The sequence below is a fragment of the Bombina bombina genome, chromosome 6 (genome assembly GCF_027579735.1).
Source record: "Bombina bombina isolate aBomBom1 chromosome 6, aBomBom1.pri, whole genome shotgun sequence".
Taxonomy (NCBI): domain Eukaryota; kingdom Metazoa; phylum Chordata; class Amphibia; order Anura; family Bombinatoridae; genus Bombina; species Bombina bombina.
The window spans coordinates 471,909,130-471,926,119 of record NC_069504.1 but is presented as its reverse complement, the minus strand read 5'-3'; the positions used below and the strand labels follow the sequence as shown (position 1 = coordinate 471,926,119).

At 39.6% G+C, this 16,990-nt stretch overlaps 1 protein-coding gene across 1 annotated transcript in view; it reads left to right on the top strand.

The window, feature by feature from the left end:
• Positions 1-16,990, top strand: part of KTI12 (KTI12 chromatin associated homolog) — a 165,811-nt gene that overhangs the window by 111,436 nt on the left and 37,385 nt on the right. Inside the window, exons 5-6 of the mRNA XM_053717264.1 lie at positions 6,169-6,224; positions 11,721-11,800. Of these exons, the coding sequence (XP_053573239.1) occupies positions 6,169-6,224; positions 11,721-11,800 (136 nt within the window). The remainder of the gene's footprint in view (positions 1-6,168; positions 6,225-11,720; positions 11,801-16,990) is intronic.

Here is a 16,990-nt window from a genome sequence, read left to right as displayed (position 1 = left end):
GACCGTGTTGCTGTTCCACGGCATAGATTCCGGTAAGATCATTTAAATTTTTACATACTTTTAACGTTAGAAGACAGGGTCTCAGTGGGACTTTTTATCTTTATGGAATCAAGGGTTAATATCTCCGGAGGGGGATTAGTGAACATTGGGGGCTTTAATCATGTTATGTGATTTTGACTGCTTACGTGTATGTGCACATTGCAACACGTGACCGGGTGAGATCACGTTTTTGTTTCCCATTTCCGTTTCCCATTTCCGTATTCCTGACCGTGCGACTGTGGAGAGGATCCGTTTTTCTCTACCTATATGGGTCATAGGAGATGGTGAGTGCCCCAGCCATTGGGGGTATAAGGTGCCAGTTGTTTTTTGGATATAATCTACTTAGTCGAGTTATGGAGGATTCTGCTATATTAGAGGGGGTTTCCTCTGTTTCAGATGTTGATACCTGTGTATATTGTGAGAAGGCCCGAATAACCCAGCCCTCTCAATTATGTCCGTATGCCGCAATAGAGTGTTCTCTTCTTCCCACGTGGGAACATTAGAGACCACTGAGCCATCCGCCTCTGAGGATTCGGCATCCCGTGAGGTGCGTTCCCTAACATCTTCTGGTCCTACACAAGCGGTTGCCCTGCATACCGTTACACCTTCTCCTAAAGGTGGCCTTTTTCCACCAGAGGTTACTACATGGTTTGGCATGGCCATATCTCTGGCCTTAGCGCATTTGCATCTCCCTACCACGTGCAAACGGAGGCTTAATCAATGTAATCCTGCCCAAGGTCCGGCATGTAAGAGGATTTTGGTATCCGATCAGTCTTCTGGGGAAGCGGTGTCCTCTGAGGCTTCAGAGGTGCTGCCTTCAGGGTCGGAAACCTCAGGTACTCCGACGGAGGTGAATTTTGCTTTTAAATTTAGAATGGCTCGCCTGCGTGTACTTCTGAGAGAGGTTTTGGCGATGTTGGAGGATCCTGATTCTGATCCGTCAGCTGAATCTCAGTCTGCTGATTCAGATAGCGAGCTTGTTTAGACGACTGGAGGGATGGTGATTCTATTCCTTATCGTCCTTATTGGGCTGGTCCTGGTGGGTTATAGTTGTCTCTGTTCTTTAGCGGTTTGTACAGATATGTTGTATTCTGACTGACAGGCTGGTCCTGTTTGGGTACTTGTTACCTCTCTTCTTTCTTCTTCTCAAGAGATTTTTTTGGTCCGGTGGGGGCCCTTCTATCCTGGATGTCAGGCTGGTCCTGTTTAAATCGTTTTGGTTGGGCTTCTGATATTGGATCGCATGCGGTCCAAATGGCCTTCAAGTTAATACCCTGCCTTGCAAGGCTGTTGCCTTGGAGTTTGAATTCTGCTACGACAGTTTTTCTTTAGGAGCTAAGTTTTGCCTCTCTTGATAAGGGGAGGACAGGTGACTTTTTGGAGTCTTTTCCCCTTTATTGGTGCTCCTTAGGGGTTTTCTCGTTCTATTTGGTTTTCTATGCTCTCTAGGTAGAGCTCGTTTCTCCTTTCTCTTGAGGGTTGATATGCTGTTCTCTCTTCCCTTATCAGGGAGATGGAGATTTTCCTATCTTCATGTTGAGGAAATCAGTTTTTTCGGGACCGTATTGTTTTTCCAGTATTCTCGTTGTGATTCTAGATTTCTGGGATCCAGCTGAGTTTTGGTTTTATAGAGTATCCTGTTTTTTTTTGGGGGGGGGGGTTCTGGTTGCTCCTCTTTTTGGCGGTTCTGGTTTCTCCTCTTTTTGGCAGTTCTGGTTTCTCCATCGCCTTTTAGGAGTTTTAAGGAGTTTCTCCTCTTCTTTCCAGTTGGTTTTGGAATGGAGTTCCTGGGGTAAGATCCAGGGTGGTTCTCGATCTGTTTGATTTCCAGACAGGAAGTCTCCTAGGCCTTTTGAATTTAAATACTCTATAGGCTTCCCCTGTTGTTTCTCTTCAGTCCTTCGTTGGTACTGTGGGTGGCTGATGTTTATCAGTCTGTTTTTTTTGGCTGGGCATGTTACTATCTATCTCCAGAATCTCATGGATTTCTGGTTAGTCTGCTTCGGTCGCCAATATACGGTATAATTTTTTTCCTATTTTGGGAAACTTACCTTTGGTCTACTGGGGTAGTTGCCTTATCACTTCCATGGAAGTGGGAGTGTGTCTTCTGGGATTCTTTCCGTTTTTTTCTTAATCTTCGGTCACTCTTTCTACTCTGTGGACCTGGTCTTCTGAGTTTTTCCAGTTGGTTTCTTTCTGAAGTAGATCTTTTTTCTGACTCTGAGTTCAGCAGGAGGTCGAGGGACTCTCCTTTGGTGTGTCCTTTGGACGGATTGGTGTCTTTGAGATCCGATCTAGGTTCTCTGGGCGTGCGTGCCTATCCTAGTCTTGCCCTTACGGGATCGTGGTCAGGGATTCCTGAGTAGAGCTCTGGATCTTTTCGGTTCTGGGGAAGTTTAGTCTTCCTTGTTCCCTTCGACTATGTCTCCTTTTCGGGTTCTGTCAGGGGCAGGTATCAGGGTACCTGATTGCTCCTTTTTTGTGCTGCGACTCGTTTTCATGGTTGGTCTTCTCCATTATGGGTGCTCCTTATTATGGAATTTGACAGGGTCTTCGCCCTTGGTGTCTTGATGTATCCTGACAGGGGGTTTCGGAGGGGTGTCAGTCCTTTCCTCAGTGTGTAGCTTGTCCCTTGTTTTACTTTTTGGATTGCCGACCGTCCCTCCATGTTTTGGTAGGGTGGTGTTGGTTCTCTCTGATTTTTTTTTATCTCTTCTTGAAGTCCTCTCTGGCCCTTCCAGGGTATCCTGGAGAAAGAGGTTCTTAGGGCAGCTAGTTCTTAGCCTAAGGGTTAGCCTCGCGGTCTAACAGACGTGCAGTTACGGGTGGTCTCATCTGTCGCTTCTGCCCTGGATATGTGGGCTCCTAAGCAGAACCAGATAGCTGTTTATGTTCTTTTAGTACACAGAAAGTGACGTCGCTACAGCCCAGGAGGTGTGTGAAGGGCTGATCAATTACTGTCCTCCAAAATCGGTCAATGCAGATACACTGTTGGTGGGGTGCCAGCTTGAAGGGAAGTCGAGCAAACTTCGTAGAACAAGAATCAGGAGGAAGCAGCACTCCAAAATGGTAGGTTAAAAGTTCCAATCTTTATTTGAACATTAAAAAATGAAGAACATATCCAATGCAAAACAGCAGAGCACAGCACAAAAGCAAAAATTCACAGGAGGGGGGAGCGGAGTCCTAACATGTTTCGTGCTATTCAGCACTTAATCATATGTAAGGACTCCGCTCCCCCCTCCTGTGAATTTTTGCTTTTGTGCTGTGCTCTGCTGTTTTGCATTGGATATGTTCTTCATTTTTTAACGTTCAAATAAAGATTGGAACTTTTAACCTACCATTTTGGAGTGCTGCTTCCTCCTGATTCTTGTTTATGTTCTGTTCCTGAGGTTGTGAACTCTTGGTGTTCTTTACCTTTGCTACAATGCGGCCTGGGTTCAGGCAGTTGCATTCAAGATTTTGTCCTTCAGGATACTAGACTTCTTGTCTAGAATTGCATCAGTATCGATGCAGATGATGGTCCTTGAAATTGTCTTTTCATTGACCTGTTTTGTTTCTGGAATATCTCTCCAGGTCCCAGTATCTCTTGCAGTCAGGTAATCTGCCTTCTTTGGGTCTTCATTCTAAATAGTCTTTTTTTCTTCGGGCGCTGCAAGGGGATTTTCTCATGGATCGTACCTCGAGGTCCTTTCAGACCTCTTTAGCATAGTCTCTTTGTTTCTGTGTTCTTCCTCTGGAAGTGTACGGTGTTGGGAGTCCCGGTTGTCCTCCTTGTTGTGTTTGTTGAGGAGTGTTTCTTCTCCTGATCTCATAGTCAGCGGGACTCTCGTCTCCTCAGAGGTTTGTGTGCTCCTTTTGGGACCAGTGTTTTTGTGTGGTCTCTGACGTGGGCTCTTATGGTCCTAATTGTGGGGCAGTTACTTGGTCCTGCTAACCTTTGGGTCTTTTGCTTCTGTTGTAACAGTTTTCGGGTGATGGGAAGTTTTTCAGGCGGTGGTGCCCTCAGATTGGACTGCCTTATTGTTACCCCCCCATTAGCATTCAGTGTCCTCTATAGCTTAGGTATTGTTTTCCCAAAACTAATGAATACAGCTGTGGACTCTCCCTGTATTTAGAAGGAAAACTAAAATTATGACTTAACAGGTAAAATATCCTTTCCTTCAATACAGGGAGAGTCCACAGATCGCGCCCGTGCTCTCCAGAGGGCGGCCCTGGATTTAAATTGCTTTCTTCTGGCATCATTTTCACCCTATTTCTACTACTGTTCCTTGTTCTCTCGGCTGAATGACTGGGGGATGAGGTAAGTGGCGGAGGTATTTAAGCCTTTGGCTGGGGTGTCTTTGCCTCCTCCTAGTGGCCAGGTTCTGTATTCCTAAAAGTAATGAATGCAGCTGTGGACTCTCCCTGTATCAAAGGAAAGGAAATTATCTGGTAAATCATAATTTTAGTTTTTTACCGCTGTGATTACCTTGTATCTAAGCCTCTACAGACTGCCCCTTATTTCAGTGCTATTTGCAGACTTGCATTTTAGCCAATTAGTGCTGCCTCGTGAATAGCTCCCAAGGGAGTGAGCACAATGTTATATATATGGCACACATGAACTACCAGTGTCTTGCTGTGAAAAGCTATAAAAATGCTCTGTGGTAAGAGGCGGCCTTTAGGGACTTAGAGACAGGCAGAAATTTAGAGGTTTAAAAGTTAGAAAGTATATTGATATAACAATGTTGGTAGTAAAGGTGTGATCTATCTTTTGAAAATATATTTTTTTGGAGTAAACTGCCCCTCTAAAGGGACATAAAATCCCAAAATTTTCTGCCATGGTTCAGATAGAACATACAATTTTAAATAACTTTCCAATTTACTTCTATTATCAAATTTTCTGTTTTTTCTTGTTTTCCTTTGTTGGAATGCAGGAAGGTAAATTCAGGAGTGTGCATGTGTTTGCAGCAGTTTAGCAACAATGTTATAAATTTGCACGAGCACTAGATGGCAGCAGTATTTCCTGTCATGTAGTGCTCCAGACATGTGCACGCTAACTATCTAGATATCTCTTCAACAAAGAATAACATGAGAACTACGCAAATTTGATAATAGAATTAAATTAGAAACTTTTTTTAAAATAGTATGCTTTGTCTGAATCGTGAAAGAAAAAAAATGTGGGTTTCATGTCCCTTGTAATGGTTGTTTCAGTAGAACACTCACCACAAAGAGATTTAACTCTGTCCCAATAATACTGGGATTCAATCCTCATATCATCCCTAAATTACAGTGTAGGGATATAATTCATATATTGCTGGTAACACGCCCAGTGCAGGGATAGATACCAGTATCACACACAGTCTAACCATTTATTTCCCATATTGTGAGTTAGGAAGATATAAAACATACACAGTGCAATGAGAAAACCACATACTGCCAGGGACAATCACAATATAGAAGGGGGTTTACCTCAATTTTCACCATGAACACAAATTTCTGGGTCTCTTTCCAGCTTATGGTGTATGATCCTTCTACAACTCTCCCTGATAAGGTTTGCACACTTCCTTTACCAGGCAAATACCTTTGTATGCCACTCTGAGGAAAAGGATGTTGAGGCCAAAATTACCTATAATGGTTGTGTTGTCAAACAAGTTTTAGCTTGGTAGAGATGAGTGTATGGCAACATAGTGAGAGAGCATAGAGCAATTGTGCTAAACCAAATCTGTTGCTCTAGGCATAATCCTTGTGTGCTTAAATACACTTATGTTGTATATTGATAACTGCAGTTGGCTTTTCAGGAATTAAGACACTCTTGCTTTACTCGGCAGGCTGTTTGGAGTTGAGAAGGGGCTTATTGTAGTAAGGTTACCTTAGCCCTAGGTTGTCTGCCTTTCAATAAAGGTCTTACCCTGCTTCAAAACAATTGAAAGATTATATGGCACCTTCTAATCCGTAACACCAAATACATATTTTAAATTTTAATTTGACATACATTAGCATGCGAGATTTCCAGTCTATATTGCAAGGTATAATACATTCTATAAGTATTTATGCTGTTCACCACCTTAATGTTCAAGATGCAAAGATTGAGAAGCAACACGTTATATTAACCATTACCCTTCATTAACATTCCTGTATTTTGTTTTTTAGGTTACAGATACGAACTGTTCTGTTTGATTAAACATACACAGACCCCGCACTGCCTGGTATGCTTTATATATATTTATTTCAGAAAAGATAAGTGTATCTGTATTTTGTTAATTCGAGAATATCTATATAATCTACATTTCCTTCTTAATATAAGGAGAGTCCACAGCTTCATTCCTTACTGTTGGGAAATACCGAACCTGGCCACTAAGAGGAGGCAAAGACACCCCAGCCAAAGGCTTAAATACCTCTCCCACTTCCCCCATCCCCCTTTCATTCTTTGACTTTCGTCACAGGAGGATGTCAGAGAAGTGTCAGAAGATTTCGGAGTAGTTCCTTAGGAGGGGTATCTGCCCTTCCATATGGGACTTGAGTTTTAAGTAGTCTTGTCAGCCTCTCAGTGAGAGCATTGACGAAAGTTAGAGTCTGGAGATGCAGGGAGAGTCTTTCTGCGAACCCATCCAGACTGCCTTCTAACAGCTCCTTAAGCAATCAGTGTTGACAAGTTTCACTGCCTGATAGTTTTCTTCACTCAAGTCCATGTCAGGAGCGATACTAAAAGACTGTCACACTTGAGTGTCTGTGTTTCTGTTCCACGGCATGGATTCTAGTAAGATCGTTTCAATTTTTATATACATTAAAAACTCTAGAAGACAGGGTCTCAGTGTGGCTCCTTTTATCTTAATAGAATCAAGGGTTAATCGGACACATGGAGGGAGTGGAAACTGAGAGAGTTATTGATACTCTCATTCAAGCTTGTAAGCCAGTTACTCGTCGCATCTATCATAAGGTGTGGAGAACCTATTTATTCTGGTGTGAAGAGCGTGTATTCCCCTGGCATAAGGTTAAGGTTGTCAGGATCCTATCGTTTCTCCAGGATGGACTGGAGAAGGGTCTTTCTGCCAGTTCCCTGAGGGGACAGATTTCGGCCCTGTCTGTTTTACTGCACAAGAGGCTCTCTGAGCTTCCAGATGTACAGTCCTTTGTTAAGGCTCTGATTAGGATCAGACCTGTGTTCAGATCTAAGGCTCCTCCTTGGAGTCTGAATCTTGTTCTTAAAGTTTTGCAGCGGGCTCCGTTTGAGCCTATGCAGGAAACTGACATTAAGTTGTTATCCTGAAAGGTTCTTTTTCTACTGGCTATTGCTTTTGCGCGCAGGGTATCTCAGATTGCCGCCTTGCAATGTGAGCCTCCTTATCTGGTGTTCCATTCTGATAAGGCTGTCCTACATACTAAGTTAGGGTTTCTTCCTAAGGTCGTGTCAGACCGCAACATCAATTAAGAGATTGTGGTTCCTTCCTTATGTCCTAATCCTCCTCCTTTGAAGGAACGTTTGCTTCATAATTTGGACGTGGTTCGAGCCTTGAAGTCTATCTTCAGGCTACTAAGGATTTTAGACCAACTGCTTCCTTGTTTGTTGCCTATTCTGGGAAGCGTAAGGGGCAAAGGTCTCTGCGACTTCCTTGTCTTTTTGGTTAAGGAGTGTTATCCGCTTAGCTTATGAGACAGCGGGACATAAGCCTCCTCAGAGAGTTACGGCTCATTCTACTAGAGCAGTGGCTTCCTCTTGGGTCTTAAGGAAGGGGGCCTCTATGGATCAGATTTGTAAGGTGGCTTCCTGGTCCTCCTTACATACTTTTTTCTAAATTTTACAAGTTTGAGGTTTTTGCTTCAGCTGAAGCAGCCTTCGGAAGAAAGGTTTTGCTGGCTGTGGTACCCTCTGATTAGGGTCCGCCTCTCTTTCTGTCCCTCCCGTTATCATTCAGTGTCCTCTAGAGCAGGGGTCGCCAACCTTTCGGACCTCAGGGACCACTAAACTCACAATTTTGAATCCCATGGACCACTAACATTATTTTTTTTTTAAAAAAGGTACAAACCTCTATATATGTATGTGTGTGTGTGTGTATATAGATATAGATATATATAGATATATATAGATATATATATATACATACTGTATATAACTAGTATAACCATAGCTAAGTTTACATTATGTATATATTTACACATTTTTAAGAATTAACTAATTGAATGACAGAACTGAGAGAATACTTCCAAATGACAGATGAAGGGTGAGGGCCAACTTTTGAGCTAGAAACAGAGAGGCAAAAAGTGGGAAAAAAAGAATGTTTAAAAGGACCACAAGACTTCCAAGTCAACTCTCCAGTTAGGAATTTATTCAAAACTACTTATGATCATGGACAGATATCGAAGTCATAAATTAAGTTTTTAACAGAAAGCTCTCAATATGGATGTGAGCTAAACAAGACTGATATTTCTGGCAATTACTATAATACTGGTGGGATATGGCTGATCTGCTGGATGGCAATTACTGGAATTCGGGTGGAATAAAATTATTAGAATAAAAAACAATTATTTCATAAAAAAGATGATGGAGGGGAGGAAGACTAACAGTGATGCAAGTACATCTGAAGGAATTAGGAAAACTACTACAAAGACAGGTAAAGGGAAGAAAACTAAAGGAATTTTTTTTAAGATTTTCTTTTTTATATAATTTAATTCCACTATTTAAAGCCAAGACTATTCCAACCTCTGCTGGCTTTAGAATGGAAGCATCTTCCTCTGAGCAGCGCGCCGGGCGAGAGGAGTTAAAAATACAATCTAGCTACGCAAGTTGCGCAGTACTACGCAACGTGCGTAGGGAGATTGTTATTTAACTCCTCTGTCGGTTTTCACTGATGTCCAGCCAGTAGGGAGTTGCGGCGCAACGGGGGTGACACTATCAGAGTAGATTAATTCCTGTTTGATGATGTCAAGGACCACCAACATCCACTGGTTGGCGACCGCTGCTCTAGAGCTTAGCTATAAGTTTCCCAACAGTAAGGAATGAAGCCATGGACTCTCCTTTTATTTTTTTTATTCTCCTTTATATATTAAGAAGGAAAACATAAATTATGCTTACCAGATCATTTCATTTCCTTCTGTATAAGGAGAGTCCATGGCCCCCACCCGTGTTCTCCAATGGGCGGCCCCCTAAATTATATTTTTTTTCTGGCACCTTTTATACCCTGATATTTCTCCTACTGTTCCTTGTTCCCTCGGCAGAATGACTAGGGGATGGGGGAAGTGGGAGAGGTATTTAAGCCTTTTGCTGGGGTGTCTTTGCCTCCTCCTGGTAGCCAGGTTTGGTGTTTCCCAATAGTAAGGAATGAAGCCGTGGACTCTCCTTATACAGAAGGAAATTAAATTATCTGGTAATCATAATTTATGTTTTTGAAATATCTTTGTGTGTAAAATCATTACATTTGTACAGACGTCAGCTTTTACCTCCTAAATGTATTCACTACACATTCAGTTGCGTTCTGATTTACTATATTTATTAAAACAAAAAAAGTTAAAAGGCACATTAATTAAAGTCTTGGTTTTCAAATATTAAGAATACATTTATAAAGCTAGAACTTTGCAAACACTTGTACTTGTTTTCATGCAAGCATAGCATGAATTTAGTGTTTTTCCACTCCCTCCATGTGTCCGATTATTTTCATGGATAACATACCTCGGTTGCCAGCGGAATCAAGTACTGTTCTTGCACATGCACCTACACTATGGTGATGCTGCCACTGCCATCACCTCCTCTTTGGGCATAAAGTGCCACCATTGGTGCAAAGTAAGTGATTGCAGCCATAACAAATATATGCGCATACATTGCTATCGTTATCAGGTTGTAATGTGGTAAGGATATGCACATGCAAAAAAAAAAAAAGCAGCACTGTGCCTTTGAAGAAGGGAGTGTGCCTCATAATTAAAGTGCGGCCATCTCATTAAAACAAGACTCTAATGGATGGACAGATCGGTGGAAAATAATTTTTGAAGGGGTGGTTTAGACTGCAGCATAGTACCTCAGTTTTTTTTTATAAAACATTAGGGTAACATTACATATACAGTTAAGCTTCATTACAAAGTATGTTTTATACATCCAAAGCTGACTTGTGCAAGTTTTGTATGTTTCATAATTTTAATGACCACTTAAAGTAATTTGATAAGTTCACAGAAAATGTGTGGGGATTTTTGTATTTCTCTATAATAACAGGTACATACAGGCACACACACCTAAAACATGGCTTATCTGTGGTTAACACATTTACACTTCATAGCTAGCTGAAGCGCCAACTTTACAGCTATAGGAAATTATTTTTATTTGTTGATAGCTAGAATGCGGAAGAAGGCGGCTGCTTGTGGCATTCAGCTCTTTAGGGAGTCGGATTTATTCATGTGCACAAGCAGAAACCCAGCTCTGAACAGAGGAGAATGCTGCAAACAGCCGGCTTCCGCATTCAGAGGCATCCAAAACCACCTAATGCACTTTAGAGCTTATATATTCCTTGTTTTATACGGTTGTCATCCAATAGGCTTGAGAAATAGCACCATAGTATGCTCTCAGTTAAAGGAGCCATGTTTAAAAATAAAACAAATACAAATAAAGTTGATATCCTAAAATGACAGCTTAATGGGACATTGTAGTGGAAAATTTACATTCTCTAATTTGTTAGATCATTTAATTTTTCTATTGCTTACTATGTAAAACCTTGTAACTTTTGCAGCTTCTGTGCAGAACAAAGTTGGTAATTTGCAAGGTCATGTGACTGCCGATGAGCTCACCAACTGTTTCCTGCTTGGGACCAACTGTTTCCTGCAGTTTATGAGCTGGAATTACAATGCCGCAGTGCAATTTATGCTTTAGAAATAATCTATTGAATGATTTTCTATAAAATGTACCATTAAAGTCATTTGGTAAGCTTTTAAAAGGATTGTGATCGACCCAATAGAGTTATAACGCAATAATTGGAAAAATTACATGTATTAAAACTGGTAGATCCACTCCTGGTATGTTTTGGGCAGTTTGGCTACAAAAAAAATCAATTGCAGCAAACAAGGTGTTATTTTTAAAAATATTTTTACTTGACTGATATGTTAAAAACCACAAGATGTTTACTGTTCCTTTTAAATGCATAAAATGCTACTTTAATGTGTGTCTACACTTGGCATGTGGATCCCCATAAATATAATCCCCATCTTGATTTCCTCTTGTATTTTTATTTTGTACTTCTGCCCACCTCTCCCCTGCAAATTTTAAAGCTATCTTTCACTGTTTAGACTTTAAATATATATCTTTTTTTTTTCTCCCCCCTCCCCATAGAAATACCCTATACTGATTGTAATATTATTGTGCATGGGGGGGGGGCATTATGTATCTAAAAGATGCAGAGGATTCTGACAAAGTCATACTGGTTAATATGCCCTAAAATGGTTTTGTAAAGCAATTATTTTGCAAGCCCATTTTCCACAAGTGGTTAATCTGTTAAATGATAGCCTGAGCCTTTAGATTTAATTTCACAGTCTGGTTTTGATGGATATTCCTATTATCACTTGCATTTTCTATATAGCAGTGCCCTGCAATGTCGCCTTGTCCGTTTTTAGATTTGATTTCTAATGAGCTGACAGTTTTCTGAACTAGTGAAGTTTGCTCATAGGACACAGAACAGGGTGTTAATGAAATCTTGCAAGCTGCTACTGAGCACATATTCTCTCTGCAGATCTATTGCCTGACAGCCCCTGAGACAAGCTCTATGTGGAACCAAGAAAGAGACGAGAATGATCAGTATACCCAGGAAATGTAAGAATGAGAAACAGTGAATATAGATTGATAAAGGTAGATGTGTAGTATATTTCTTATTTTAAACAACCCTTTGTTAATATTATATAGTCACTGTGTATAACTTTCCTTTGCCTCTATTTTTTTATCATTTCTACGTCTCAATCACTGGCTTTTAAAATAGCACCTGGATAAATACTTCCAAGTTTAAATTCAGGTTCCAACGTACTCTTAAAGAGACATGAAACTTGAATTTATTCTTTCATAGAGTGTACAAATTTAAATAACTTTCCAATTTACTTGTATCAAATTTGCTTAATTCTATTCATATCTTTTGTTTAAAAAAGCAGCAATGCACTACTGGGAGTTAGCTCAACACATCTGGTGAATAGATGATGAGAGACAAATAGCAGCTAGCTCCCAGTAGTGCATTGCTGCAGCTGAGGATATGTACATATGCTTTTCAACAACGAATACCAAGTGAATTAAACAAATTATATCATAGAAGTAAATTAGAAAGTTGTTTAAAATGACATGGTCTATCTGAATCATGAAATTTTGACTTTATCGTCCCTTTACACAAAATTAGTACTTTGTTACAGGTCAGATTACTTTTGAACATTGAAACATTGTCATTTGTTAGTGTATTTGAGACTGTAAACTTATGGAATACCAGATGGAGAAATAGGGGACCAACTTCTCACCCACTCTGTAGTATAAAGTTTTAATTCTCAGGCACATATATGCCTCTTTCCATTGGCTCATGCTCTGTGTTCAGCTAGCTCCCAGTAGTACATTGCTGCTCCTTCAACAAAGGATGTAAAAGGAATGAAGATAATTAGAGAATAGAAGTACATTGTAAAGTTGTTTAACATTGTAAGCTCTATCTGAATCCTGAAATTAAATTTTGGTTTTTTTTATAATGGTATTTCTTTTGTTTTTCATTGATATCTATTTGTCATTTTGGGTTATTTCATCATGTGATTTTGTTGCTAGAGTTGTGGTTCTTTAGTAAGAAGAGTAATGACATAAAGCAAGCATTGAAGAAGTTACATACCTATTATTGGGTGAATCTAGAATTGTGTTTGATCCACTCTTTAGAATCCTGCAGGTGACATATTATAGCACTTCTGGTGCTGAACCAAAAATGCCCTGGCTCCTAAGCTTAGATTCCTGCTTTTTCAAATAAAGATAGCAAGAGAATGAGGAAAAATTGATAATAGGAGTAAATTAGAAAGTTGCTTCAAAAATTCACTTCTAGGAAGTGATGCTTTTAGGTTCCTAGTCAAAGGCTGAGAAACAGAACTCCTGACTGTACAGGATCTTTCAAAAAGGAAATAGTATAGAATAGCGGCGCCGTTTCTACCTCCCCTGGGACTAGAAATTCAGCCTTCTGGGTTTGGATACACTGGCCTTCCGACTTTCCAAAGTAACCTCAAAAGAAAGTATCACAGGTTGCAGTATTGTCAAGCCAAAGTGAAAGAAAGGTGCGGTATACTCGCAGAGGATGAAATGAAAAAGATGCTTTTATTTCAGAAACCAACTCGAACAAGGTTTTCCATAAAATCTAGCTTTACTGAAAAACTATTAAAACGTTGGTATAATAAAAAGTATTTTGACATAAAAATTCTCAACCGGTTTTGGCACAATTGCCTTTCTCAAGAGCTAATCAAGTAGCAATCAAAAGAGTTATATGTTTTCTTTGACCTCTGTGTTCTTATACCTTTGTTTGACTGCTCCTACTCGTTCACAAATAGGTGTATCACCTGTGTTTGGAAATGAGTTTACAGCATTAAAGTGTCAGTAAACCTTAAAAATAATGTTATATATAACATTATATTAGCCTTATCTGTATAAAACGTAATATTCCCTTTTAATTTAAAAAAAAAACGGCTGTTTTACAGACCCGCTCTCTGCTGAGCGGGTCCGTTTTATTCACACAGCTCATCGGGCCAGCTGTATAGTCACAGCCAGGCCCGACCGCGCCATAACACAAAGTGCAGCTCTCTCCTGCTCTGTCTGACAGCAGGAGCGAGCTGCACTGTGTATAATGGCGTGGTCGGGCCGGGCTGTGACTATACAGCTGGCCCGATGCGCTGTGTGAATAAAACAGACCCGCTCAGCAGAGAGCGGGTCTGTAAAACAGACGTTTTTTTTTTAAAATTAAAAGGGAATATTATGTTTTACACAGATAAGGCTAATATAATGTTATATAATTCTGCACTATGTGCAGAATTATATAACATTATTTTTGAGGTTTACTGTCCCTTTAAGGAAGTGAATGTTTAAAATAGGGCTGGGCAATATGGGCAAAAAAAACCCGATTTTTTTTTTATTTTTTTATTTTTTTTTTTTTTTGCCATTTAATCGCGATTTTATTATAAATGACTATAACACCTTAATTTTTCAATAAAAAATGTATTTAAGACTGCAGAATCTTAATGTACATGTTTCTCAATGTCCAATACACTCTGAGAGCATAAAAATACAAACCACATATGTGTGTGTGTGTATATGTGTATATATATATATATATATATATATATATATCTACAACAGAAGAGGGAAGGGCGCACAGCAAAAAAAGGCCTCCTGGTGTAGTATGTCAAGATATTTCTTATATATAATGTGATGCAGTGACAAATGAACACTCACATGTTATAACCTCAACTTATGAGGTATAGATAAGACACAAAACGATTATCCACTTTGGAAAAGGCAATCCAGACCCCTTTCTGCGTTCAGCCTCCTGCTCTCTCTTCAGACAGTGTGTACAACCTTCCAGCTGTATACAACCTTCCAGCAGAAAATGAACCACTTCAAAAAGTTGTCAGCACAGTTCTTTTTATCCAATAAGGAGAAGATCTGATCAGCAATGCCCCTCTTACCCAACTCATTCTGTGCAATGACGATGAAACTATGACTGTAAATGCAAATGCGAATTCTTTAACCGTTCTTATTATTTTTTTCTTAGATGCGAAACGTAGCAGGCTACAGGAAAGCAGATAGCCATAAACAAGCTAGCATTTTGACACTTTTTTTTAAAATAAGGAATTTACTGAGTTTAGAAGATTGAAAAAGTTTTGAAAATCGTCAATAGCAGAAAACTTCTGAAACTAGATCAGACAGAGTTGAAAGACTAAAATTATGCCAGCAACGTCAAAACTGTTGAAAACAGGGGACCAACTTGTAGACAATAAAGATCTTTCAAAAGAATCCAAATTTCTGTTCCATAGGGTCCCTGAAAAATTTAATTTTCCTTAAAAAGAACCGTAAATCATATGGCTAAAGTGGAAATTGAAACATCTATTGTGTAAAAGATTCCCTAAAGCTTTACAAAAGAAGCTGATAAAGGGAACATCTTTAAGAACCCAGTAATCTGAGTACGTACAGTTCTGCTGAGACCTATTTCTTGGAAATAAATATTGAAATTGTTTCATGGAAAGGAAATGTAATGATGTTTAGCAAAGGTAGAAAAAACATCTAGTCAAAATGTATGATTGTGGTGTTCTGATGGATTCGGGTTTTGGACACCTAAAATATGAAAAAATTGTTTTAGCAAGGATGAAGTTAAAGACAGTTCCTCTCCACAATTCTAGAAGCGGTTAGAGCACCCACTCACAAGCTGACATGGGAATTGAACCTGCAGCTGCAGAATTGTAGAGCCTAAGCTTCTTGCATTCCTAATTCCTAATTTTTGAATGCTAGAGCCAAATCTGTAGAACTTCCTTCTACTATGGAAGTTAAACATGATTTATATTTCCCTACCGTGCCTTTATTGACTCCTCCCATCAGCTGTTTCCTGATGTCTGACGTATAGCGCGGTCCCACCCGCTCTATATGTGTCTCAAAGGCGCGTTCACGTGGATCAAACTTACTACGCATGCGCATATACTGGGATTTCAGCCTCCAATAATGTTGCTGTTTGGAGAAAGAAGCCTACGTATTGCTGGGAAACAACAAACAATCGCAATAGGCATACGCGAAACGGGAGCGCACTTGTCTTCCAAGGGAGAGAAAAGAATCGGAACGCATGCGCAGATCGTCAAACAGAGGGATGACGTCGAATGACGGCCGCCTAACGGCCAGAATTTCAATTGGCTGCTGGAAAAACGTGACCAGCAAGTAAAAAAAAAAGTTTAAAAAAATGGGTTGAATTTATAGCTTGAAATAAAGTAAGTAAAAATGGCGAAAACAGACTTTAGAATTAAATTTAAAAAAATTGATGAATGAAAGTGCCATTCATTTAGGCTGGCCTGTATAATACAATAATGCGATATAGCGAACGTTACCTTCACTTTAAAGGGACACTGAACCCACATTTTTTCTTTTGTGATTCAGATAGAGCATGCAGTTTTAAGCAACTTTCTAATTTACTCCTATTATCAAATTTTCTTCATTCTCTTGGTATCTTTATTTGAAAAGCAAGAAAGTAAGTTTAGATGCCGGACCATTTTTGGTGAACAACCTGGGTTGTTCTTGCTGATTGGTGGATAAATTCACCCACCAATAAACAAGTGGTGTCCACCATTCTAAACCAAAATTTGTCTGGCTCCTTAGCTTAGATGCCTTCTTTTTCAAATAAAGATAGCAAGAGAACGAAGAAATATTGATAATATGAGTAAATTAGAAAGTTGCTTAAAATTGCCTGCTCTATCTGAATCACAAAAGAAAAAAATTGGGTTCAGTGTCCCTTTAAGTATTAACATAGTAAAATAGAGACTGATAATATAAAACCTTACTGTGTAAGTACAAATATTCAGGAAAAATCAACCCTAATAAATTACCTAGCTTCAATAGGTAAACTTACCCCCCCTTGCTACCTCATCTTTTCAATAATAATGCAGCTAAACAGATAAAGATGACCGCTGCTATAAGCAGGAGAAGACGCAAGGAGAGCAGGAATTAGCGCGTCAATAACAAAATTACTATTAAAGTTCTGCAACACTGTTTTCCCCATATTTAACATAAGAAAACTGGTCGTACTACTCAGATAAACAATAGCACAAACGGAGGATAGAGAGAAACTTGCTACCGAGCGTACAGAAGCGCACTCTATAACGCTGAATAAAAGTAATAACACTAGCCCTATAAGAAAATCCGCTGTGCAGAATCTAGAAAAACAGAAGTCTAAGAACAGAGCAAATAGACTCCTTGACCCCGTTTAAGAAAAAAATAAAATATACATATGGTCTAACACTGGTCCTGTCA